Below are 27,969 nucleotides of genomic sequence, written 5' to 3' on the forward strand. Positions count from 1 at the left end.
AAGGTTAAACTCCACAAATTTCCATGAGATCCTTACAGTAATCGCAATTCATTAGGTTATGCTAGTTTTGTTTATGGAGAGACAGGTGGTGTAAGTCTCATTACAAGCCAAGCTCTGTTGTATTAACAATTCTCAGGTAACAGACAGGCTTTTGTCCTGGAATGTTGTCTATCTTCCAAAAATTATGATCTAACAGCTATTATTCCAAAAATTAAGATCTATTTGCAGAATAGCATAGAGGTTAAGATCATGGGTGCCCACTCTGACATTTACTATGTGACCTAAGGTGAATTTCTTTCTTGTTCTCACACTGAATTATCCCATTCTTAAAGAGAATTCTGTCATAATAATACCATCTACCTTTTAGGTAGGATTAAAATGAACGGTCAAAAGCTACTAATGTGCGTGGTCTATAGTATGTGATCAATAAATAGCACTTATTTTGTTTATTAATATTGTATAAGAATCCAAGGAATCTGAGGTAATAAGAGATTTATACCTCCGTAGTGTAGTATATCTTTTAGAAATGCTTCTGGTCGTAAATAACAGAAAATTTGACCTATGGTATCTCCCAAGGATTAAGAGTTTAATAACTTACAGAATCCAGTTGGAGATTGGCAATTTGGGGTTGATACTGTTCTGCAATGTCATGAAGGACCCAGACTCCTTCTTACTCTGCCCTGCTCAGGGTGAGGTTTCACTCTCAGGCTTGTTGGATTCGTGGTTACAGGATGACTGCTGTGCCACTAGACCTCACAACCACATTCCAGGCCTGAAGAAACGCAAAAGATGAAGTGTTAAAAGCTTTTTCATACTAAGGGTTTGCCTTTTATTTCAGGAAGGGATGCCCTTCCCAGGGAAGTCAAGAAAAGCAAAGCAAGGCAAAAGTAGGGAATGAATGGTTTTTGTTTGTTTGTTTTTTGTGGTACGCGGGCCTCTCACTGCTGTGGCCTCTCCCGTTGCAGAGCACAGGCTCCGGACACGCAGGCTCAGCTGCCATGGCACACGGACCCAGCCGCTCCGTGGCATGTGGGATCCTGCCGGACCGGGGCACGAACCCGTGTCCCCTGCATCGGCAGGCGGACTCTCAACCACTGCGCCACCAGGGAAGCCCTATTTTTGTTTTTTAAAAGAGAAATTTCTGGGCTTGTGCTCCGCAACAGGAGAGGCCACAGCAGTGAGAGGCCCGCGTACCGCAAATAAATAAATAAATAAATAAAAAGAGAAGTTTCTATATTTTAGAAGAAAATAAAAATCATCCAAGCAATTTGTTTTTAAATTTTTTACACTTATGTTTTTGATGTAAATCATTCAACGTTTGTTCAGTTTGAGTACATTTTACGTTTTAATCCTTTAGATCTTTCCTATCCTAAGAAAACAAACTATGTGAAAATCTTCATTATACCAAGAAAATTAGTGATTTTGCTGAAATTAATTTCATAGAGTAGACAAAAATAGATGAACTGGGAAAGTCTATTTCAGTACTCATCTAAGCATGGATGGCCAAGGAACAAAACACTCAAATGTGCCCAATGATAATTGCATTCATCATCTTTAATATTTTGCCAAGTTTCAGTCATGTAAAAACCGTACAAAACCATGAAAAATCATGACTTTTACACATATTTTCTATTTTTCCAGTTTGAAAGTATATTTGTCAAATGTAAGGGAAGAAAAACTGTTTTCCTTCTTCCCATCTTAGATTCATTGGCTGGGGCCCCATATATTAGGCTGATTAAAAGAGATAGATTTACAAGAGAGAAACAAACAGAAGCTTATTAACATGTACAAAGCGCATGCACCCGGGAGTACTCAGAGATGAGTAACAGAGGAGTGGTTAGAACTTGGGCTCACATAGTATCTTAGCAAAGAACAATAATTTTGTAGAGAAATGGCAACACAAAGGAAAAGGACTTTGAGTTCCTAGGGCAGCAAATTGTGGGAAGGCAAATACATGGGGAATAATGGTAGATAAGGGCTAGTCTGAGTGAGTTGACTATATAGATTCCTCTGATTCTGTCTCTGAGCTGGTAAGGGTTCTCTCTGGTGATCACCTTCTGTCCTTCCTGGTAGAGAGGGGAGGGGGGACAACTTTACAAATGTATGTCCTGCTTTTAGGCCAACAGGGGAAGAGTAGAGAGATTTTCTTGTATCTACTTTTTCTCAATTGCCTTCAGCTCAAAATAATCTTCATGCCACAGTGGTATATTTTGGGGTGGCATAGTCTGCTACTCTTCACAAGGAAGAAGGATAGAACATATTTTATTGAACAGTATTTTAGCTTGATTTTCTCTGGTATAGATCATTTACATTGCATATAATTATTACTATGCTTGGATTTAGGTCTACCATTTTACTATTTGCTTTCGATTTGTTCCCTCTGTTTTTGGATCTTCCGTTTTTTCCTTTCCTGTCTCCTTTTGGGTTATTTGAACATTTTTTATTATTACTTTTTATCTATTGTGTGTTTGGACTATATCTCTCTGGATACTATGTTGATTGATTACTCTAGGGATTACAATGTACATATTTAACTTTTCTAAACCTATTTAGAATCAGTATTTTAGCACTTCAGGTGCAATATAAAAACCTCACTACCATAGAGGTCTCTTTATCCCTGCCCCTTTACTTTGTAGTCATGTTGTATTTGTCACCTTTCTGTCACCTCCTGGTAAGTACACACTGGGCAGGCCCAGAGCTTCCAGCGACAGCTCTGCCATCCTTCCTCTCCTTTCTCCTGGTGACCTCAGAGTGTGTGAGGCCCACCTAGAGACCTCACAGCTGGTGGATCTCAGAGGGTCTGCTCTGTGAACCTAGCTCTGCTCATGGAAGGTCCCCAGGTCCAGACATGGGAAGACAGTAGGAGGGCCCCACTTTGGCCCCATGTCCAAGCTTATTCTCCAGTCCAACTTTGTCAGAAAGTTCTGAGCCCTGGGGGTTGTTTGGCCCCTGCCCGAAGCCTTAATTTGTTGATACTTCTTTTTCATGTGACCTTCAGATTTCTGTATCTAGTATTAGTCAGGATAAGAGGCAGAAACCTTTCTCTAGCTATTTTAAACAAAAGCAGTTTATTGGTTATATAAATAAAAATGTTGATTTCAGGCTGAGCTAGAACCAGGAGCATTTCTTGTCATCTTTCAGGTCTGCTTTCTCCATAATAGCTTCAGTCTCAGGCCATGTAGTAGCCCCAAGGGCTCAATGTTCAAAATCTATATCACAATAAAATAAGACCTTCTTTTTCCAATAACTCCTAGAAAAATCCTAGAATTGAAGCTCATTGACTCTGACTGGGTGACATGCTCACGCCTGGGGCCTGGAGGAAGACTGGCCCACCCAAACCACATGGACTAAGAGTGGGGAAGAGTGGCTTCCCATGGAAAACTGGAGTGCTGGGACCAAAGGAAAGAAGGTATCTGATCACCCTCCATATTTGGTCTGATTCCTCATCCTCTACCATCCTCTGTGTGATGTCCGATCACACTGGCCCCTCTCAGCAAGAGTCCTGTTAGCTGGTTTAGCCAAAATCCCCCTTAGTCTTAGTAATTTCCCATCCACTGCTCCCCACACTGCTCCTTGGCTATAAATTCCCACCTGCCCCAGCTGATTTCCAAGTTGACCCCATTCTCTCTCCCTGCCACTACAACATTCCAGGACAGTGGTCCCCGTACCTAATGAGACAGTCCACCTCCCTTAAATAAAGTCTCCCTTACTGGGCTTTAAAAAGTGTAGTTGAGGGCTTCCCTGGTGGCGCAGTGGTTGAGAGTCCGCCTGCTGATGCAGGGGTACACGGGTTCGTTCCCCGGTCCGGGAAGATCCCACATGCCGTGGAGCGGCTGGGCCCGTGAGCCATGGCTGCTGAGCCTGCGCGTCCGGAGCCTGTGTTCTGCAACGGGAGAGGTCACAACAGTGAGGGGCCCGCGTACCGAAAAAAAAAAAAAAAAAAAGTGTAGTTGACTAATTTTTTCTTTAACAAGGGATAAATTACATATGTCCACACAAAGACTTATGCAAAAATGTTCGTAATGGCCTTATTCATAACACCCAAAAACTGGAAACAAAATAAATGCCGTCAATAGGAGAGTGGATGACCAAACTGTGGCACAGTCATACAGCGGAATACTACTCAACAATAGAAAGGAACTAATTACTGATAAAACAACATAGATGAAACTACCAGCTATTACATTGAAGACAGACACAAGACAGAAGGAAGTCAGATGAAAGGCAATGCTTCATGTATGATCCCATTTATATGAAGTTCAAGAACAGACCAAATTAGGCAATTCCCTGGTGGGCCAGTGATTAGGACTCCACGCCCTCACTGCCGAGGGCCAGGGTTCAATCCCTGGTCGAGGAGGGAAGATTGCACAAGCCATGCAGCGTGGCAAAACGAACATGTTCTATATCTTGTTTGGGTGGTGGTTACATGAGGTATATAATTGTTTAAAATCATTAAATCGAAGTAAGATCTGTGGATGTTTATTACATGCATATTATACCTCAACCTCAAAAAATTACAAAGGGTTTTCATTAAATAAAGTTTGTGCCACTGTTTATTTAACCATTCCTCTAATGTTGGACATTCGTTTTTTTCCATTTTTTCACAATCATAAACTATGATACAATGAATATCTTTGTGCATATATTAGGTTGAGCCACATGAAATTACCAATCTTCAACATTTCGACCTATAAAAATGACAAGTTCGTATGGTCCAATCTAGTAGATTTTTAATATTTTGGAGTATTCTCTTAGGTTAAATTTTCAGAGTTGGGTGACTTGAGCAAAATTTACGACCATAAAACACTTTTGTACATATTGCTAAATTGCTTTCCCTACCAGTTCTACAAATGTATAATTCCTACTAACCTTTTATGAAAGTGTCTACTTGCACCTTAATATTTTTAATTCTTTATATGTTGATAGCCACTTCCACAGCCATATTCCCTCTCTTCTCTCTTACCCGCACTTTGTAGCTCTCTTATGGCTCATAACACATTCTTCTTCCCTCATGTGTTGTACACATATGGGTGGATAAGAAAACCACTCCTAGAGGACAAGGACAATCTCATTTTTCTTTGTATCTTCTAGGCTGGTGCCTTGTGCATTTCATTCCTTCATTCAGGAAACAGTACAGAGTTCACACAACGGACCAATAACTGAGACAGGTGCAGTAGGCATTCAAAAAGCTCACTGAACTGAACGCCGCTAGTATCAGATATCCTTTTATACCAGTAGGTCTCATTTAAAACTCAAGCCCCTACGTTTGAAATTCCCAAATTGAGATTTTTTAATTCTATGATACACTAATCCGGAAACAAGCTCTGAAAGTTTAGATTTAAATGTGTGGACTATGTAAGCGCTGTTCCCTCGGCCCTGTTAATAATTCCTTAAAATGCACCCCAGCGCTAACACGTTAGGGGACTTCGGACGGGGAAAGTCTGGAAAACCCAGGGCAGCCCGGTGGTGCACGGACTTTTTATGGGCTTCTGAAGGGCGCCAGGGTAACTATGTCTTTATAAGGACATCCGTGTATGTCCTTATAAATATGCAAATCGTGGCAGCGCCGAGCTCATTCCAGTCCCGAGAGGGTCCACACCCACCTCCTGGTCTTCCCAGTCCCCTACACCGAGAGGGCCGTGGGCTCGCTCTGGACCAGACTCGCCTCTCTCGGGGTGCCTGCTCCACCGGACGAGCTCTGCTCCGCCCCGGGCGCCCGCCTCCCAGCCCCGCCCCCGGCGCGAGCCCGGAGCCCCGCCTAGCCGCTCAGCTCCGCCCCCGGAGAATGCACGGAGCCCCGCCCGTCCGGCAGGAAAGCGCAGGCTCGGCGCCACCGCCCACGCTGGCTCCTGCCTTGGTGTCTGCCTGGGCCCGCGCGTGACCGGCATGAGCGCGTTCGCGGGCTAGTGACCGCGTCAGCGATGGACTGCGGCTCCGTCGCGAACGAGAGGCCGAAGCGCCGGCGGCGGCTTCTGCTCTCCCTGGCCGCCGGCCGTGGTGGAGGCCCCGGAGGCCGCGGCGTCCCCACGCGCCGCCTCCTGCCCGGGCTCCTCGGCGGTCTGGGGGCGCTGCGCCCCCGCGCCCCGGCGGCCCGCGGCGGCGCGTCACGTGTCTCCCCGCTGCTCTTCCTCCTGCTGCTGCCCTCCCCGCGCCGGCCGCTGGCGGACTGGGAGCGCTCGCGCGCCGGGCCCTCGGCTGCCCCGGCGGCCCGCGGCGGCGCGAAGAGGTGCCACCCGGGCCTGGCCCCGGGCGTCGCCTGTGCGGCGGGCGCGCTCCACCTGTGCCTCGGCCAGGTGGCCGCCCTCGCCTCCTCCAGGAGAGGTGAGGGCCGGGGCGGCGGGAGCTGGGCGGGTCAGCCGAGGTCGCCGGGCTCCTCCGAGCGTGGGGATGAAGGTCTGTCTGGTCCCGCCCTCTGGGCCACGCAAACCTGAGCTTCCTCGGGTGAAAAGACCGGAATTATTCGGAATGCGGGCACCAGGTGTCTGGCGCAAATCGTGATGGGCTGCGGCGGGGTGGGGTGGGGGCGGTGCGTGCGGGCACAGCGCACGCGCGTTGGTAGAGCCGTTTTGTCAGGTGCACAGCGTTTGGGGGCTCGGGTGAAGGGGTGTGCAGGAAGCTGGCGAGTTGAGGCTCGAAGCTCTGGGAGACGAAGGGATTGTTTCACAATTTAATTGCAAACTCTCGTGGATTCATTACTCTGCCTGGCACTTTTCTGGGAACTCGGGATGCTTATCAGTCAACAAACTCTTTTCCTTCTTGGCGCTTAATTGTAGCAGAGGAGATTAATATATATACATATATAATAACATCTGATAAAGGCTGTCGGAAAAAATAGAGAGGGTAAAGGTTAGGAGGTGGAGTGGGCCTTCAGTTGCTAATTTAAATGGAGTCCTCGGAATAAGTTTGTTTCATTGAGACGTTGGCATTTCATTAAATACTTTAAGGAGGTGAGAACAGTCACGGCCTGCATGCGATTAGACTCAGTTTACTAGATTGCAAATTGCCGATTAAAAAATCATCTGGGAGAATCCGTATTAATTAGCAAACTTGGCAAAAATCTACCTTTGGATAGTCTATGCATATCCATCAGTGGCTATCAGTAACTACACTGATGGCTATTTACAAAAACGTTTTTCTCAACAGACATGCTCGGTAAATGTTAGTTGCATCTAAAATTTAAGAATACCTTTGGCTGGGGAAGAAACTGGTTGGTAGTGCAGAGAGTGAAAGGAACTTTATGTACAGAGGCTGGGAAATGAGTGGTGAACTGTCAGTGTCCTGCAGTACCTGTGAGTCTTTATTTCTGTACTTTGCCTTTAGTTGCTCTTTTTTTGACAAAGTGGTAATTTGGCTTCCTCTCATAATTCCATCAGCTGATGAGAATTTTGTCCCTTTGTCTTCAGCCTAGTGGTTTGTTTGGTGTCCGAGGTTCTCAGTAGAGCCACGTAGACTTAAGGATGTTTATGAGTAGGAAATTTGTGCTCAGTTTCCTCCTCTGTCCAGAGCTAACTTTGGGCTTATTTTGTGTGTGTGTTTCACATCCTTTTGATATGCTGAAGGTCCCCCAAAAGGAGAATTACATATTACACTTTAACATAGCTCTCTTTACTTGTTTCCCGGTTATTAGTGGGAATTCATAGTTCTTGGGCCTCGTTGTGTTGTCACAATAAAGGAGGGAAAGTGAGTCAGAGGTGTTCCCAGTGCCAGAGTACTGCTGTGTCCCCAGGCGCTGCCCTATGATAGAGGCAAGACGGAATTCACCCTCCATCAGCCAGAATTGGAGGGCCAAGTGGCAAGTGACTAGGCCCTTTCTCCTCTTTTCAGCCCGCAATATATCTTTGAAATAAGCTTGCAGTTTTGTTTTAAATCACATGAATGATTATTGTTATTAGAAAAAAGGAATTTGGGACTAAAATAATCCCGTCACTTTTCACAAACCAGTTCTAGACCCAAATGTTCTCAAGCTCCCTGACCCACGGGACAGTCCAGCACGGTTCTGAAGTGGGCAGGGTGGCTTGTAAAGAGCCCTGTAAGAGGTGCAATCATTCATTCATTCATTTATCTGCCGTCCAGCTCGGGCTGTTCTCTGTCAGGGTCTCTTCTCATGGAGGCCAGTTTTTGCCCAGGGCTGGAGATAAAGGATGAAAAAAGAGGTGCCAGATTTAAGTGAGCTCACTTACGTGAAAAGAGAAGACCATAGGTGAAGAGCAGAAAGGAGTTCATCTCAAACTTTCTTTCTAGATAGTCTCTCGATTTGGATCTTAGAATTCATGTAGTTGAATTTTCTTTTAAGTTATTTCTGGACCAGGCCCTCTCCTAGTGACACAAAAATAACTGGCCACTCTTGGGGAGCTTGGACTAATATACAGACATGGGAATAAACGTTAAGTGCTGTGGTAGAGCTATCTGTACTGGGCTGAGAACACAGATAAGGAAGCAATAAAGTTTGCTCCCTGACCTGGGAGGAGGCAGCAGAGAGAACCTTACAGGGTAGCATAATGCCCTGCCCGGAACATAATGTATGCTTAGCACATTGTCACATTGGATGAGGAAGGGTAAAAAGGTTGCTTAAAATTTACCTGTTGAGAAAGGGGAGCAAGCCAAGCTGAAGGATGGAGTACCAAGGTCTGCACGTGCAGGAAACAGAATAGTCTAGGTGGCTAGAACAAAAGCTGAAACGATAAGTGGCTAAATTAGGACAGGCTTTGTATGCCTTGCCAAGGGGCTTACACTATAGGCTAGTGCTTCTTTGAATCTAAGCACCATCCCGCCCACCTTTTTTTTTTTTTAACCATTAAACACACACATGCATACCCGAGTTGTTGCATTTCATAGTTTGTCAGTCTGCAAACCGTGTTTGGTACAGAGCGATTCCTGGCTCTCTGGTACTTACCTTGGTGCAGACTGTGACCACAGCCACCCCACTCTTTCCACGTTGCTAGTAATTTGGGAACCACTGCTTTCGTCTTACAGAAAAGCAGCAGATCTGTAGGGTCCTGTCCATGTCATATTTTTTGCTTACTTGGAATTTCCTTTGAGGGTTTAGGGGTTGAGGATAAGAGTTGATTAGCTGAAGTATTTTTCTGGTCATTTAGGACAGGTACTGAGAAAACCTTTAACCTTTGAGTTAGTAGATGACTGTTCTGTCTTCTCCCACTCTTCTGCAACACCTGGCATCATGGAAAAGTAAGAACAAGTATGAAGCAAGATTTTTATATAACTATGTTTATTACATTTAACTGAAAGATTTTCTAATTTTATATTGTCCATCTCTCTTTTTCTTTTTCTGTCAAAATGTCTTTTTTAGCGTGATTGTAAGGAGGTATTATGTTTAAATGTCCTTTCTTGACAAAATTACAGGCTCGCATTGCAATTGTTCTATGTTTTTTTAAAGCTGCTTTTTGTAGTTTGTGGAATACAAAAGCCAGGAAACCATTACCATACTACTTCCTTCAAATGAGCACCTTGAAACAGGTTTACAAAACAGGTTGGATCTGTGGTTAAACGCACAGAAATCCATAGCAAAGGTAATATATAAATTGTTAGAACACATCTCTCCAAAGGTAGCCTTTTGCAAAGACAAGGAAAGAAAACTACAGACCAATAGCTTTATGAAAATACTAGCAAACCAAATCCAGCAATATGTAAAAAGGAGTATACACCATGACCAAGTGGAATTCCGTCTCAGGAATAGCAGGTTCACTTAACATCTGAAAATCTTTTCATGTAGTACGCCATATCCACAATATACAGGAGAGAAACTACATGATCACCGCAAGACAAAGAATTTGACAGAATTCCATACCTCTTCGTGTTAAAGAACACTTGACAAGTTTGGAACAGAAGGGACCCGCCTCACCTTATAAAGGGCATCTGAAATGCCCACAGCTACCATCATACTTAATGGTGAAAGAAGGAGTGTTTTCCCTCCAAAGTCCGGGGCAAGGATGTCTGCTGTCACCGTTCCGTTCAACATTCCATTCAACAACTACTAGAAGTTCTAGCCGGGGCAGTTAGGCAAGAAAATGAAAAGACATCCAGATTGTAAAAGAAGTAAATTATCACTGTTCGCAGATGACATGACCTGGTACATAGAAAACTCTAAGGAATTCACTAAAAAAACTATTAAAGCTTATAAACAAATTTAGCAAGATTGCAGGATACAAGATCAATATACAAATTGTACAGAACCAAAAATCAGTTGTATTTCTCTATACTAGGAACGAAAAATCTAAAAAACAATTCCCTTTACAGTAGCATCAAAAGGAATAAAATACTTAAAAGTCACCCAAAAAGAGCACAAAAGTTATACTCTGAAACCTACATATAACATTATTAAAGAAATTAAAGACCTAAATAAATGGAGAGACATCCCATGTTCATGGTTGGAAGAATTTAGTATTGTTAAGATGGCAGTACTCCCCCAAATTGACCTACAGATTTAACACAATCTCTATCAAAGTTTCAGGTGGCTTCTTTGCAGAAATTGATAAACTAATCCTAAAATTCATATGGAAATGCAAGGGACTCAGAATCGCCAAAACAATCTTGAAAAAGAACAAAGTTGGAGGACTCATTTCCTGATGTCAAAACTTACTACAGAGTTACAAGTAATCAAGAAAATGTGGCACTGGCAGAAGGCAGACATATAAATCAATGGCATAGAATGGAGAATCCACAGATAAATCCTCCCACTTATAGTCAGTTGATTTTTGATGAGAGTCACAAGACAATTTAAGGGAGAAAATAGTGCTGGGACAGCTGGACCTCCACATGCAAAAGGATGAAGTTGAACCCCCATCTCACACCATATACAGAAATCAACTCAAAAGGATCAAAGACCTAAATGTGAGACCTAAAACTGCAAAACTCTTAGGAGAAAACAGATGTAAATCTCTGTGTGCTCCGATCAGCCAGTGGTTTCTTAGATATGACACCAAAAGCATAAGGAACAAAAGAAAAAGATAAATTGGACTTAATTAAAATTTAAGTTTTGTGCTTCAAAAGGCACCATCAAGGGCTTCCCTGGTGGCGCAGTGGTTGAGAGTCCGCCTGCCGATGAAGGGGACACGAGTTCGTGCCCCGGTCCGGGAGGATCCCACATGCTGCAGAACGGCTGGGCCCGTGAGCCCTGGCCGCTAAGCCTGCATGTCCGGAGCCTGTGCTCCGCAACGGGAGAGGCCACAACAGTGAGAGGCCCGCGTACCGCAAAAAAAAAAAAAAAAAAAAAAAAAAGCACCATCAAGAAAGTCAAAGCCAACCCACAGAACGGGAATATTTGCAAATCATACATATGATAAGGAACGTGTATCTAAAATGTATAAAGAATGCTCTTAATTCAGTAATAAATAGATACCCCAAATTTTTTAAATGGGCAAAGGGTCTGAATGGATATTTCTCCAAAGAAGATATACAAATGGCCAATAAATGCATGAAAAGATATACATCATTAACCATCAGGGAAATGCAAATCAAAACTACAATGAGATACCACTTTACACCTAATAGGATAATTATAATAAAAAAGACATAATAACAATGTTGAGGATGGGGAGAAATTGGAACCCTCATACAGTTAGTCCTTCACCTGATGACGAGGTAAAAAAACAATTGGCATATCTATACAATGAAATATTATTTGGCAATAAAAGGAAATAAGATGCTGACATACTACACTGGTGGGTGAACCTTGAAAATGTCACTGTATGTAAAAGAAACCAGTCACAAAATATCACATGTCCTAATGATTCTATTCAAATGAAATGTCCAGAGTAGGCAAATTCATAGAGACAGAAAATAGATAAGTGATTGCTGGGGGGAAGTAGGAAGATGAGGGGGTGATAGCTAGAGCGTAGCTAGAGGGTATAGGGTTTCTTTGGGGATGATGAAGATGTTCTGAAGTTGATTGTGGGATGGTTGCACAGCACCATAAATATACTGAAAACAACTGGAATATACATTTGAAATGGGTGAATCATATGTATCTAAGTTATGTCTCAAGCTGTTGTAAAAAACCAGATAGACTTCTGAGGTATGCCCTGTTTTTTCATGGTGCTGAGTTGCTTTTGTTCAAACATCCACCTGTTTTGAACCATATTGTCCTTTCCATTCTAGAGCTGAGCGTCTGTGCTGGGAGCCTGCATCTGGAGAGCAAAAGGAGAGATTTCACCTCTTCTCGGAGTAGGAAGCTCTACTTTGACACCCATGCCTTTGTGTGTTTACTCGAAGAAAATGGTAATCTCTCTCATTTGGTTACTCAGTGCCATAGAAAAACACTATAAATTAGGACTTCCCTTATGATCTTATCAAATTTCTCATATTTCTCTTTGACTTTTAAGTCTGTAGGTAATCTTTTGGTCAAGTCATCATTTTTTAAGTCCTTGTTTTTTGTTTGAGGACATTTTTGCTTCATCAGTACAATTGAGACTTTTCTCCCACATATTCTCTTTGTCCAAGTGAAGCATATGTTTATCACATTACTCTGGAAGTATGGTATTATAGGTGAAAAATTAGACATAAGCCAGCAAAACTCAGGAATGATTCCTATGACAGCTGTCTAAGCACGAAAGTGATAGTTTTATTCCTGTGCGTCTTGTGTGCTTCAAAATTTTTATGAAATTAAAATGTTGCTGAACAACAGTTATTGATAATTTCAACTTGTGATTTTTAAAAAAATATTCAGACTTTTTTCTCTTACTGCTGTTGAGTTACCTAATGTAAAAGATTGCTCTGACATGTATGACAGTTATTGAAAGTGCACTTAGTATATAGGTAGCATTCTCATATTTAATCTTATCTAGACAAATATACAATTTAATACACATTATAATTCTCTCTATTGTGACACATATATTCTCAAAATCAGAATCTCAGATATCATAGCTTATGTCTGAAATAAGTCTGTGTTTTGACTTTATTGTATAGTTATTCATCCTGTTGTGTGTGTTCATATCTGAAAGGCTGCCCTGTGTAGACGTGCTTTACGTGCCCAGGACACTGTGTTGGGGTGGATCTTTCTGTGCTTATGTGGGACAGTTAGCAGCTCTGGGTTCGAGCTCTGCCACGTTCCAGCTGCATGGTCTCACAGTCCTTTCTGCCTTCTCAGTTTCCATTTCCCCCTTGGTAGCGTGGGCATAATAAGAATTCCAAAGAGCCCTTTGAGTGCTAAGTAATGTACTTGAACGCACTTTGGGAAAACTGTCGCATGCCCTGTGATAATTTTTACAGCTTTTCTTCTCAAACTTGAAACAGTTAGCCTTTTTCACCAAGACTTCTTTCAGCTCAGAATTTAAAAAAGAAAAGTAAAAGTGAGAAGAGGGGCATCTAAAATTATCTTGTTAAGCAGAAGTCTTTCTACTTTTCTTTTTCTTTCGTTCTGTTTCTTTTTCTTTTTTCTTTTTGATGGACCTGTGTTCTTGTATTCAAAGTAACCAATTGTAAAAAGACATCTTAGAGATAATAGGGGCATCTCAACATACACTAGATGTTTGATGATATTAAAGGAACATCATTAATTTAGTTACGCGTAACTATGGCCAGGTAGCTGCAGTGGTCCCAAATCCTGTTTCCCAGTGAGAGGTGGTATTTGTTTCCCCTCCCCACTTTCAAGATCCATTTATTTATTTATTTTTGACAAATTAGAAATAGCAGATGTTGAATGTTTAAAGTGTGATGTTTCAATATATGTTCTGCCTGCTTTTCTTGATTTTCCAACCCTGGCCCATGAATATTTGCATATTTCAAGACCAGTGATGTGAAGACCCCACTGGATGTAGGGTGTGCAGGTGCTTACATTGACGATGGGTGTCTGCAATGGCTGGGTTAGGATAAGGCCAGGAAGGACCCCTCAAGGAATGTTCCATCCTTCATCCATTTTTCTCTCCAGAGTTATGTCTCTTGATTCACAAAACTTTCTCTGTGTCTGTAATCTCACTAGCCCTGATTCTGTCCCATTCTCTCATTCCTACAAAAAATTAATTTGCATATGGCAACCCAGGAGGTTTTCAGGCTTCTCCTTTTTCTTATCCTTTCTCCTCCTATAGGTGGTTCTAAATTATAAGGCTTTAAAGTTTCTTTTCTTATCAGCGTAAGTTCTCTTTGGTCTCCCTCTTTCTTTTCTTCATAATTCCCAAACCTAATTATGTTTAACTATGAACTCTAATAAGTTTTAAAATTTTCAAAAGACATGTTCATTTTTAAAAAATTAGGAAGACAGAAAAGAAACAAGAAAAACTACTCTGAATCCTAGTACCAGAGTTAAACAGTGTTCATATTTGGGTGATTTTTTTCTAGCTGTTCATGACCCACACATTGAAAATTAAAGGATTTTGAATAAAGTGAAAAGAGTAGGTTTTTGGAGGTCTTTTTGTCTCCTTTAAATTTGTTGCTTTTTTTATTATAAAATATGCTTAATCTCATCCAAATTGAATTAGTTATAACTTTATCCAAACAAATGTGCCATGGATTAATTACAAGAATCAGTAAATTCTTCTGAAGTTCTTACAGCTGGAAGTTTTTTTTTGTTTTTGTTTGTTTTTTGTTGTTGTTGTTGTTGTTTTTTTGCAGTATGCGGGCCTCTCACTGTTGCGGCCTCTCCCATCGCGGAGCACAGGCTCCGGATGCGCAGGCCCAGCAGCCATGGCTCACGGGCCCAGCCACTCCGCGGCATGTGGGATCTTCCCGGACTGGGGCACGAACCCGCATCCCCTGCATTGGCAGGCAGACTCCCAACCACTGCGCCACCAGGGAAGCCCATAACATAGCTGGAAGTATTTAACGGAAAGAATTGTATTACAGGGACTTATGCATCTTAAGCATTTCAAATTAAGCATTTTAATTAGAATTTTCAATGTGAAATATGTTACTACCTAAAGTTATTAAAAACAGTAGCACTGCTGAGTTGAGTCTTCATGTAATTCAGTTCAGCAGCATTTATTGAGTATAAAAGAATATATTTTTTCCAGTTTGAGCCCCCCTCACTTGTGATTGAGGAAAATTATGGAAGAAAAATATAAGAGCCAATTTTGTCTTTTAACATTAAGTAAATTAACAGCTGAATTATTATTTATATAGCCACTGATTTGACTGATTTGTGCTGGAAATAAAATAAATAAGCTTTCTCTACTTAAGTAAATTACTTTTTTTTTTTTTTTTTTGTGGTACGCGGGCCTCTCACTGTTGTGGCTTCTCCCGCTGCGGAGCACAGGCCCTGGACGCGCAGGCTCAGCGGCCATGGCTCACGGGCCCAGCCGCTCCGCGGCATGTGGGATCTTCCCGGACCGGGGCACGAACCCGTGTCTCCTGCATCGGCAGGTGGACTCTCAACCACTGCGCCACCAGGGAAGCCCAAGTAAATTACTTTTTACTAACATATACATTTTGAAATTAAGGAAGTCACATCCATTGTAGAAAGTTTAGACAACACAATTACCTAGAATATTTGTTAAATTACAGAAGAAATAAATTGTATCTATAGTTTTGAGTCTTGCATCTTTTCACTTGACCTTGCACTGCAGGCATCCCCTGTGTCATTATGCATTCTCTTTTTGAAAACATGGTTTTTGATGGCTAGGAGGGACGTCAGAGCTCAGTCATCCCAACCCCTCATTTTACACGAGGAAACACTCCGATGTGTCCTACTTGTTCCAAGTGACAGACACATCACAGCCTGTGGCTAGACTCTACCCTCCTGCTACACTAGGCTCTCCACCTGCTTCTGAATTCAGACATCCACTTGCATGTGTCAGTTTGCATTCTCCCCCTTTCTATGAAGGATTTTTTTATTCTGGCAGCTAGAGTCTCCTGAGTGACTGTCTTTGTGTGTTTGCCTAGGGTTTACTACTCAACAAGCAGAAATCATTGTCTCTGCCTTAGTCAAAATCATGGAGGCCAACATGGATATCGTCTACAAAGATATGGTCACCAAGATGCAGCAGGTAGCTTTGCTGGGGCACTTCAGCAAATTTGAAATCTAATGATGGGGTATTATTTGTAATATATGTTTTGGGATAATATTCTGTTGAAAAGCATATAGTAATTTTAACATAAACGAGAGACAGATGGCTACAGTGACATAAAAAATATTTATTCAAAGCTATTTAGTCAGCTGTTATAGAATCACTTATGTTTGAAAACTGACTCTTCTAGTCGACCGTGCTTTAATAAATGGAGATGCGGCTAGAATTACAGCAGCTGGTCCTCTGACTGCCACCCTTTTAACTGTGATTCACTTGATGCTGATACTGGAAATTAGTTCTTATTCTTTTCTCATTTTCAGTCAGAGGAGGACCTTGCTGAACCTCTTTCTTTGTTCCCATGTCCTTCTAGTTTCTCAATAAGATGATACTGGGTAGAGACAGTAGGAGGTAGACTTCCTAGGCCAGACTAGGTTATATGTTTTGTTTTTACTTTCCCAGGAGATCACTCTTCAGGAAATAATGTCTCAGATCGCTAATGTGAAAAAAGATATGATTATTTTGGAGAAGAGTGAATTTTCAGCCCTCAGATCAGAAAATGAGGTAAAACTAAAGAACCGCTCATATTCACCAAATGCCTTATATTAAGACATTGAGATGTGATATACATACACAAAAGTGTACAAACAAATGTACGTCTCGATGAATTTTCAGTATAGACGATCAGTCAAATCAAGGAAAAAAAAAAAAAAAAAGAGACTGTGACCAGTGCCCCAGAAGTGCTGCTGATGCCCCCTTCTGGTCACTCCTCCCACAGCAGAAACCATTATCCTGACTAACATGGCTATTGAGTGGTTTGGCTGTTCCAGAACTTTCTCAGGTGGAATCACAGCGTGTCTTGCAGTGATAGGTCATTCTTTTTCATTGTTTATAGTGTTTATAGGAATATGCCACATTATTCTACTGCGTTGTATATTAGAGTTGTTTCCAGTTTGAGGTTATTATGAATAAGTGCTGCTGTAAAATATTGCTTCGTTTCTTAAAGTGTGGTGTTTGGGATCAGCGTTTAAATAAGTGCTATCTTCGTGTCTTCCTTTATTTTCAGCCCTATTTAAAGTCCCATGAAGGAAGTTCATTTATTATCTGTTGTTCTTAATCTTATAAGAAACCGCCTAGCAAAAGATCCTTCTTTTGCTAGAAAAAGGTAAACTGTGAAACTGTCAAAGTTGTCTTGAAGTCAGTTATTTGAGGGCAGAATTAGTTAAAAGAAAAATTGAAGGAGGAATTAAAGCAGGGCCTCTGAAGGGAGATGAATATATTGAAAACAGTTGTGTTACTAATTTTATGTGGCCTTCAAGATGGATTAAGACGTATCTCAAGACACACCATGATTGTAGTACCATCCTGGCATGACAATCATTTCTGCCACTGAGACTATTCAATTATGGTTGTGTTCTGAACGTGGCCGAATTTGTGTTGAACGAGGAAAGAACTTGTTCACAAATACATGTTCTGATAGTTGTTTATTATGTTTTTCTTATAATCTTCTAAATATATCCTTGACATTTCCTGTTAATGTGTTTTTAGAAAATAAAACTTGAACTACATCGGTTAAAACAACAAGTAATGGTAAGTTCTTCATTCCTGTTTGCTTGCTTGTTTATAATTACATAAGCTTAGTAATAAATATAATATCTGAAATACTTATATGTTCTTAAAAACTTAATTTTGTGTTAAATATTTGTGTGATGTGTCTCGAAAGTACACATTGGAAGATTTAACCAAGAACATAGCCAATGAATAAGTAACTGATGTCTGTAACCAAATTCATTAAGAAAATTGTGATCTAGAAGGAATGAAGTCGTTTTTAAATAAAAAATTTTCTAAAATAGCCACCTGGAACCCTTAGATTATCTTAGGAGAGACTGTCTTTAGAGAATTACATGTGATTTTAAACTGCCAACTGTGCCAGCTGTTTGATTTTTTTTAAGTCGAAAGGACATTGATGTTAAAGAAGAAAAGGTTTTGATGAGTGTCAGAAGGAAGACTTTACTTAAACCAGAATTTAATATTTTACTTCTTTGAGTCCATCTCTGCTTTCCAAAGTTGTCCAAGGAACAGCTTGATTCATAAATTTCACAAGGTGATTGCATTGGGAATCTTGAGGTTAAAAGCAACAATAACCCATTCTAGGCTGACTTAAACATAAAAGGGGATTATTTGTATACATAATTGGGAAGTCCCTGCAGGGCTGACTGCAGAGTCTCCTGACCTCGCTAGTATCCAGCTCCATTTCTCTGTGCACCCCTGGCCCAGCCCTTTCCCTTAGCCCCTTCTGGGGGAGCAGTGGAAGCAGCAGGTAAGGCTCACATCCTCACAGAGTTTGGATCTCTTACTTTGGATTTCTTTCTTTGTTGTTTGCCCTCCCACTAGGATGAAGTGATCAAAGTCCGAACAGATACCAAATTAGATTTCAATCTAGAAAAGAGCAGAGTAAAAGAATTGGTATGTTTCTTTACTAAAAATATAGTGTGAATTAATTTCTTTGCAGGATGGAACATTGGTCAAGTCTGTTTACATACCATTCAGAAGTACTGTTAAATATTTATCTGTATATCATTGTTAGGCACAGTTTTTTCTTTATTTTGACTATATTTTGAATTAAGGCTTAAATTTGATGCTTTCAAAGGGAACATTAAAATTAAAATCTTGGTCAAATCAAGTTTGAATCTTGTATGTTTCAGAGATACTAAATTATGTGTCACTTAGGCATGAATAAAGAAATTAAATTCAATCTTGATCTATTTAATATTGACTTAAACCTCTTCTGGGTCCCAATTTTTCAAAAGTTAAGTTAATTATCTGGTTTGAATAATATTAAATTATTAATATTAAATAACGTTAAATTCTATGTTAAAATTCAAGATTTAAAAAATATTTCCATATAGTTTTTTTTTAATAGAGAAAATGACTTTACTGCATTGTTTTGAAGTGCAAATTCTAAATGATTCTTGAAGTTATATTAAATTGAAATTTTCTATTAGGGAAAGTAGTGCTGTATATTTGTTACCAAAAAGATATCACAAAATGTGGGTTGTAAATAAGTGGAAGGGAGATATATATATATATATATGACACATATATATATGACATATATATATATATACACACACACACATATATATATATATATGTCAGTACAACAACTTGTGGGATCCATGCCCAAGACCTAAGAAAACTGGAAATATTGCTCCGCTGCCCTTTGAAATGCCTGTTTATGTGCATCTCAAAGGCAATACATATAAATACAATGCTTTTCCCTCAGGGCTTTCACAGTAACTTCTTGTTGTAAATTTTTTAATTTTAATGACATATAATTGACATACAACATTACATTTCAGGTGTACAGTGTAATGATTCAATATTTTTATATATTGTGAAATGATCACCACAGTAAGTCTGGTTAACATCCATCACCCACATTGTTACAAAACTCTTTTTCTTACAATGAGAACTTTTAAGATCCCCTCTCTTAGAAACTTTCAGCGGTACAATGCAGTATTATTAACTCTAGGCACCATGCTGTATATTACATCCCCAGAATGCAGTTATTCTGTAACTGGACGTTTGTACTCTTTGACCCACCTTCTCCCATTTCATCCCCTCCCCGCCCACCTCTGGCAGCCACCAATCTGTTCTCTGTATCTGTGAGCTCGGGTTTTTTTGCTTTTTTTTAGATTCCAAATATAAGTGAGATCATATGGCATGTGTCTTTCCCTGTCTGACTTAGTTCACTGAGCATAACACCCTCCAGGTCCATCCGTGTTCTTGCAAATGGCAAGATTTTTTTTTTATTTTATGACTGAGTAATACTCCATTGCATATATATATATGCACTGCGTTTTCTTTATTCATTCATCCATCGATGGACACTTAGATTCCTCCCACGTTTTCGCTATTGTAAGTAATGCTGCAATGAACATGGGGTACGATAAGTTGGATGTTTTATATGTGTGGGGTTGCCTCTAGTGACTTTTAACCCGTCTGTCTTCTTGTTCAGGCTGTATTTGCATTTCTTTATTTATTAGTTAGATACCTTTTTTATTCTCAGCATAAGCAGAAATAGGGCATATACAGCATTTTTTACTAACAAAGAACTGGATGCACATGCAGACACTGAGTATTCACAGTTGTTCATTGTCTCCTCATTTTTCACAATTTACTTTTTACTTTTAACCAAAATGTGCTACAATGATAAATGAAGCTAATATTGAAATTCAAACAAGTACTTAACTGTATTTTGGAACTGCCTCTGGATTTCAAGAGTTAAGTTGAGCTTTGTTATACAGAATAATTATTATGTCCATGTTACCTGTCTTTGTAGTCTTGAAACACTTTTAACCTTGAAGATTAAATCACTTAGTATTACTAAAATATGTAATGATCGTGTGACTAGTATCTAGAAGAGGAAGAACTCTTTTGGTTACCTTTGTCCTTAGGGTTGTAGACTTAGCAGGAATTCCTTATTCACTTGATTTAGGAAGATTCCTGTAGCTAACCGAGCCAGGAAGAACTTCATTTAGGAGATTGGGAGATAGAGGATGTGAACATGGATTAAAGCCAATGAATTTATGTGATTTACTAACCTAGCTGAGAAGTCGTTCTTGGTAATCCTAAATTCAGATTACTCTGAAGTGCAGGGCAGTAGTATATTAGTGTGCAGCTAGCGTGAATTTAACTGCACTGAGCAAGATAAGCTATTCAAACTTCTCATTCTCTTGTTTAATCAAGTTATAATACTGTTTCAACAAAATTAACTGTGATGATATTTACAGCCAGTTTCAAAAGCAGTGTAGCCTGTAAACTGCTGTTATTTTAAAAATCATGGCAGTCTGTCCTACAGAGTGAAGTAAGTCAGAAAGAGAAAAACAAATACCATATGCTAACACGTATATATATGGAATCTAAAGAAAAAAAATGGTTCTGAAGAACCTAGGGGCAAGAAAGGAATAAAGACACAGACGTAGAGAATGGACTTGAGGACATGGGGAGGGGGAAGGGTAAGCTGGGACGAAGTGAGAGAGTGGCATGGACATATATACACTACCAAATGTAAAACAGATAGCTAGTGGGAAGCAGCCGCATAGCACAGGGAGATCAGCTCGGTGCTTTGTGACCACCTAGAGGGGTAGGTTAGGGAGGGTGGGAGGGAGACGCAAGAGGGAGGGGATATGGGGATGTATGTATACGTATAGCTGATTCACTTGGTTATACAGCAGAAACTAACACACCATTGTAAAGCAGTTATACTCCAATAAAGATGTTTAAAAAAAAATCATGGCAATGTCAAGACTTAGGTTTTTCCTTTCTCTTGTGGTTGAGTCAATATTGACTTAGTGAAAACTGGAGTTTTAAGGGGTGCAGAAAAATCCCATTCCACCCTGCCCTCTGGTGGTGATCTGGCGCATAGCTCGCTCGCTCTCGCGCTCGCTTGCTCTCTCCCTCTCTCTCTCTCGCTCTCTCTTTCTCTCTTTCTCTCTTTCTCTTTCTCTCTCTCTCTCTCTCTCTCTCTCTTTCTCTGAAACCCTGGAGTTGAGCATTCTTTGGTGCTTCAACTAGTTCTTGGTTTGGGGTTTTGGGTTTTTTTCTTTTTTTTACTCCTAAGCTATGCTGTTTCTATACTTTATCCCCCTGGTAGTCACAGGGGAACATTGTATGGCTAGAAAGTTTCTAGATACTTCAAAACCATTAATTTTTTCCCCTATAACAATGTTAATTTATTGAAGTTTTTTAATTCTTCACTTACAGATTTTCATTTGCTCAGTTAAATCCTAACGCCCACCACTAAGGTGATGTGTCTGATTTTGGTCTCAGTGTCAACAAAATTGCACAATATCTTTGCACAGATATTAATAGCCAAAGGCAAGATACCATTTTAATTCTGGGTAGAACTAGTCAGTTCCCTTAGTAACACTGGATTGTGACAATGCCCATGTGGGTTTGTTTTTTGTTTTTTTCAATTAAAACCAACATGTGATGGTTTAGTGTATTTCTTGTATCTGTATATTTACATAGTATTTTATAATCACAAGGCGACATCTGTGTCACAGAATAATATTCCTTGAAACTATTTTTTTTCCCAACTTTATATCTTTTCTCTCTTCTGTCTAAGCCTCAAATAGTGACCAATTTTGTTTGTGGTTACAATGGGATAGCTCCTAAATTGAATTGTTACCCCACTTTTTTCAACCCTCTCAAAGCCAAAAAGCATATGTCCATCTAAATTGGTCCCAGGGAATGCTGTTATAATAGTGGGAGGGACCTAGAGACATCCCAGTGAAGAGATGAAAGGAGAAAACCAGCAGAGAGTGGTGGAGGGTGACAAAAGGGAATCCAGATGTTGGAGCAATGAGTGAATATAAATAAGAAACCCCAAAACACAGATCAAAAGGAGAAGGCAAGTAGGCTACTTTACCCTAGGGGTGGCTTCTAGTGGTACATATTCTTGGAATTACTGAGACCTGAATATTTAAGGCACCAGAGGAGGAGGAGAGAGAGAGGAATAAATCAGAATCTGACCTATGTTACGTGTTTGTTTCAGTATTCATTAAACGAAAGGAAGCTGCTGGAAGTAAAAACAGAAATGGTATCATTGGTAAGAAAAGATTCACTTTTCATCTTGCAGAACTGAAACTCTACCCTTGAAGCACCAACCCCTCCTTTCTTCCTCCCGTGGCTGCCACCATTCTATTTTCAGTTTATGAATCTGACTATTCTAGGTCCCTCATGTAAGTGGAATCATAAAGTATTTGTCCTTTTGTGACTGGCTTATTTCACTTAGCATAATGTCTTCAGGATTCCTCCATGTTGTAGCATATGTCAGAATTTCCTTCCTTTTTAAGGCTAAATAATATTCCATTGTATGGATGTAGTACATTTTGATTATCCTTGTGGCCATTGTGAATAATGCTACGAACATGAGCATACAGATATCTATTGGAGTTCCTGTTTTCAATTCTTTTGGGTATATATACTGAGAAGTGGAATATCATAGGATTTTTTGGTACACAAAATACTTAATTATCTTAATGAAACTTTAAATCTCAGTGATTGAAGAATAATAAGGAATGGAGATGTTTTATTATATTTTTAGCTTATGGCACGCATAACTTATTTTCCATCCTATATTACCTGGGACCTCTGAAACCTGCAAGAGACTTCCATGAGAGAATACTGAACTATTCCTCTGGAATATTTTACTCATCCAGGCATTTATTTCCTTATTCATTACCTGAATTATTTGTCACAGGGAACTACTTACTTGCCCTAGGACTTGTAGTGAAGTATTTCCAATGCTTTTACGCATTAATGAAATGTTACAAACCCTTTATAACATCAGCCAAACTTACCACCCTTTGGGAGTTAATTGTGTATTATATTTGGGAAAGAATGCATATAGGTCCTTGGTGGCCAAGCCTCATAATAATAAAACACTTGACATTCGAACTGTAAAGGAAGAAAACTTTTAAAAAATGTGAACAGAAATAGCATCAAGCCAAGCGCTATTGCTTTTAGATTACCTAAGATTCCATTCGTTTTGTTAAAGCACTTTCTGTATACCTTTCACTAAGAGGAATTCAGAAGGATGAGGCATAGTCATTGCCATTGAGAACAGACCAGCTTCATAACCTTAATCTTACTTGCAGAGCAGTCTATAATTTAAAAAGCTTCCCTCCATCAGTTATCACGCTTGATTCTCTAAACAGCTTATGTGAAGGCAGGGCCAGTGTTACCTTTTTCTTTGTCTCAAACAGAAGGAAACAGGCCTAGAGATAGCCACAGCCCTGACCAGTACACTACAGCCTGAGGCTAGTAGAACTCAGACTAAAGCCCAGGCCTCCTTAATCTGACCCTGCTGGGAAGGGACTCTAGGACTAACAGCAGAGGGGATGCATCCAAAGTGGTTTAATGCTATGAATCTTTCTTTTAAAAGCACGCCCAGCAAGATCGGGACATCACGCAGACAGACAGGAAGATAGATACCGAGGTTGCTGGCCTCAAAACCATGCTTGAGTCACACAAGCTTGATAATATTAAATATTTAGCAGGTAAGCCATTTTGTATCTAGATAGTTTAAAACAAGCTGAAAATAAATTTAAACAAAGAAAAAAAATTTTTTTCATTTTTTGGCCATGCCACGTGGCATGTGGGATCTTAGTTCCCTGACCAGGGATCGAACACGTGCCCTCTGCAGTGGACGCGTACAGTCCTAACCACTGGACTGCCAGGGAATTCCCAAAATAAATAAAATGTATAAATAAAGTCAAAGACAGATATTGCATTTGGTTGATTCTAACACAATTTTTTTTCATGTTTTAACATCTCTGAAATTGGAAGGCATCTTACAATTTCCAATAGATGGAATATCATACAATAATTGGCATTTTTCTTTCTTTGTAAAGTACATGATTTTATTTACTACTATTGATGGAATCTTAAATTTCATGAGATACTGGCATCGAGCTATAGTTACTTGGAGTTATTTTTCGTAACGTTCAAGATGGAATATTTTACAGATAGTTGAGTTGTGATCTTTTCTGCTTCAATGGGTGACACTCCTTATAAGGTGTTACTTTGCTTTTGCAATTTTTGAGCCAAAAGAGGGAAGGAAGATATGTACCAAAAATACTTAGCCATTATTTTAACTCAGATTTAACATTTTGGATCAATCAATATTTTGAAGTCTAATAGTATTTAGAAGTAGGATTTGCTCATCAAGTTAAAGGGTGTGTCCCTATGTGTTACATGTGCATATACTTTATGACCACAGAATTTTTGTGATTCTGTACTTTTACTGAAAAGTTTTCTTGGATATTGGATGCATTTGTACTTTAATGATGATGGTCTCAGGTGTAGGGTTTTCTAATAGGCAGGTGTTTCATGGGATGTGGCACATCAGTGAGCAAGCCAAGTTTCTTGGGTTTGGTTTTACTTTCTTGGTGGATAAGTGTCTGTTTTCTTAATAAAAAGATGTTCCCGCAAGTAATTGTTAATAGAACTAATACTATGCACAATTGTTTTTTTTCTTACAGGATCTGTATTTACGTGCCTAACAGTAGCTCTGGGATTTTATCGTCTGTGGATGTAATAAAGTGTCTATTTAAAGAGCATTTTATTGTTTTGCCTTAAAAATACCAGATTGCTGTGCTTTTTTTTTTCTCATTTCCAATTTTAATGCTGATTTTTTAATTTAATGCATATTATTTATTTTATGCAAATTATGGACATATAACCAAGGCAGAGAAGTGAGAAATTTCATAACTGCTTCTTCCATCTTTTCTGTTTAGTTGACTTTGTAACTCTGAGTGGTGGTGGACGAAACAAGGAAGACTCCACTCAGCTGGGCCACTGAACTTGGTCTAACCTTTGGGACATACCAACAGTAAATATTTGTATAACTCTCCACAATTTTAAATCTTCTGTTTTAATCGAGGATTTGGGGTCTCCATTTAAAAGGCACAAGAGCTTTACTAAGTGCTGAAGAATCACTGTAACCAAACCAAGAGCACTGAATCCTCTTCACCTACTGACCCAGACCCTAATGTCAGCCGGTCCCTGTGTTAGAGGTTGTGTTTCAAGTCCAGTTGGTTGGTAGCCTCATGCTTCATTGTACTTTACACCCAAAAGAGATTTTTTTTCTTGTAATTTCCATTGTTTTAGTTATTGTTCTGTTCATTTTCTGTGTGCCTTCCAGCTAGAAAATCTTGTTGCCTGATGAAGCACTGTGATTGGGATGCAGACTCTCCCAGCCTCCTAGAGTGGTAACTTCCTCTCGCTGCCTCCCTTCCTCTCACTTGGCCCCTTCTCCTCTCCCCCCTCTTGGTGTGAGAGTTGTTACAACGCCCCAGGTGTGGCACTGCCTCCCTAGAAAACAGGCTCGCTCTGGGCATGGAAGTCTACTTCAGTCTGTGGGACAGGGTTTCTTCCTTCTGGTCTTCGTCAGCTTTTTATATAAGGGAGGCACAAGGTGTAACTTCTGTAGCAATATCTAGATATGTAGATAGTGCATGTACTTTCCAGAAATGTCTTTAATGAATATGCCTTTGCCCATTACAAGCTCAGGTCATAGGCTTTGAAAAGTAGATAATTTTCATGCCAGGTATCCTAATCTACGTTGATTTCTTTGGTTGTTAAAGACATTCTCATACCAACCTTACCTCTGTATTTAAAATTCCAAGATACAACTGGGGGTATTTTGGAGACGCACATTCTCATCTTACTTGAATGACCTGCACGTAGAGAGAATAGCATTTGAGAAATGATGACACTGAATGGCACCTTCCTGTCTTCCTCCACGTGCACACGTGTGCATATAACCTGGTCCAGTGGAGAAACCACATAGAGACTTCTGGATCAAACTGGTACAAGTGCCCATCATCACTGTTCCATCCACACTGGCGAAAAGTTACCCTCTGTCCTTTGGGTGTCATTTCTAAACTTTGTAAAGTGTGAGCCGTTGCCTTGTTTGAAACATTTGTGTGGCATAAAGATAAGTATAAACATCAAGTACTTTGGCATGAATGCTGTAAGTTTCAAAGTGAATAACAATCTTTTTTCGACTAGATCCAAAATTATCTTAACTGGCTCATAAAATATTTTATAGATATATTCTTCCCCTTTCAGAGAAGGAGCCCAGAAAATACTGTACATTTAACAATTGCCCTAAGTATTAAAGAGTTAAATAAATGACATCCCATTAAGATCACCTTTGCAATATAACCTTGGCTAGTAGGAGCCTGAAGGAGCTTGGAGCACAGACACTCCTCCAAAAACAAGAATCCCCAAGAGGAAAAAGTACTGTATGCAATTCTGTTTCAAAGCAAATAATAACTTTTACAGGTTAAAAACAGAACGTGAAGTGACCTTATATCCTGACAAGATTTTTTTTTTTTTTTTTGCGGTACGCGGGCCTCTCACCGTTGTGGCCTCTCCCGTTGCGGAGCACAGGCTCCGGACGCACAGGCTCAGCAGCCATGGCTCATGGGCCCAGCCGCTCTGCAGCATGTGGGATCTTCCCGGACCGGGGCACGAACTCATGTCCCCTGCATCGGCAGGCGGACTCTAAACCACTGCGCCACCAGGGAAGCCCCTGACGAGATATTTTTTAAATAACATTTCGGTTGGGTGACTTCCTGTCCTCTGTCAGAAGTATTCCAGATGACATTCCTACTGGTGATGATGGGGGCCACATCAGTCTGTCAGTTACTTTGGACCACTGATTTTGCTGCAGGGTTCTCTGCAGTACGGAACATCCCCCCACCTTCTCTGCCTTGGGAACAGTGCACTCCTTTTGGTGACCTGGATTGCGTGCGTATACGGAGGCTGGGAGGGTTCAGGACCATGTTCCCTTTCTTTAGTCACATGTATTCTATTTGAAAAGCATAAGAGCCAGAAATACAAGAGTACCCTTCCTGGTGTGGACCCAGACGTCTGTGAACACGTAAGTGACTGGGACTGGACACAGTGTGATGGCTCCTGAGCTCACCTGGCTTAGAGGATGCAGGTCACTTTAGGAAATTAGGCATTAGCACTCATAAGGGGGAAGATGCCTGGCAAAATCCCCAGATGCCCTGCGTCCAGCACATGGGGAAACTAGCCATAGCAAGGTCCTGAGAATTACCCCTCCAGGCACAGGTGCCTAAAGCAGGATGTCAGGTGGACAGAATCTGTATTTCCTGTTCATGCACAAATCAGGAGGTTCCTCCGCCCTCCTGCTTTCTCTCCCCTCCCCTACTCTTTATCTTTTTTTAAAGAGCTTAAACTCCAACCCCACTCCTTTCGTGGACCCTTAATAAGCGAGCCTGTTTGTGTGTACGGTTCTTTACAAGAAACTTGAATTTTGATTTCCGTGCTGGTCTTAGGCCTCAGCTGGTTTTCCAGCTCAGTATCTAACAAAACTCAGTCTGAATGTCTTCATCTTTTCCCTTAAGTATGCCAAGTACCTCAGCTGAGAAGTCACAGGTTCAGGAAGAAAGGCTTGACTCAAACCAGCCAT

At 40.5% G+C, this 27,969-nt stretch overlaps 1 protein-coding gene across 2 annotated transcripts; it reads left to right on the forward strand.

Moving 5' to 3' along the window:
* The first annotated feature begins 5,816 nt into the window (after positions 1-5,816).
* MCUR1 (mitochondrial calcium uniporter regulator 1) lies at positions 5,817-27,720 on the forward strand. Of its 2 annotated transcripts, XM_081245203.1 has the most exons (9): positions 5,817-6,321; positions 12,115-12,234; positions 15,832-15,935; positions 16,416-16,517; positions 17,502-17,543; positions 18,348-18,419; positions 22,516-22,569; positions 23,908-24,022; positions 25,007-27,720. In XM_081245203.1, the coding sequence occupies exons 1-9, from the start codon at positions 5,922-5,924 to the stop codon at positions 25,060-25,062; spliced, it is 1,065 nt and encodes a 354-aa protein (XP_081101329.1). In that variant the 5' UTR covers positions 5,817-5,921; the 3' UTR covers positions 25,063-27,720. The 2 variants fall into 2 exon arrangements, with proteins under 2 accessions (XP_081101329.1, XP_081101330.1); XM_081245204.1 differs by lacking the exon at positions 18,348-18,419.
* The last annotated feature ends 249 nt before the right edge of the window (positions 27,721-27,969 follow it).

This window comes from Mesoplodon bidens (genome assembly GCF_964165515.1).
Source record: "Mesoplodon bidens genome assembly, chromosome: 10".
NCBI classification, from domain to species: Eukaryota; Metazoa; Chordata; class Mammalia; order Artiodactyla; family Ziphiidae; genus Mesoplodon; species Mesoplodon bidens.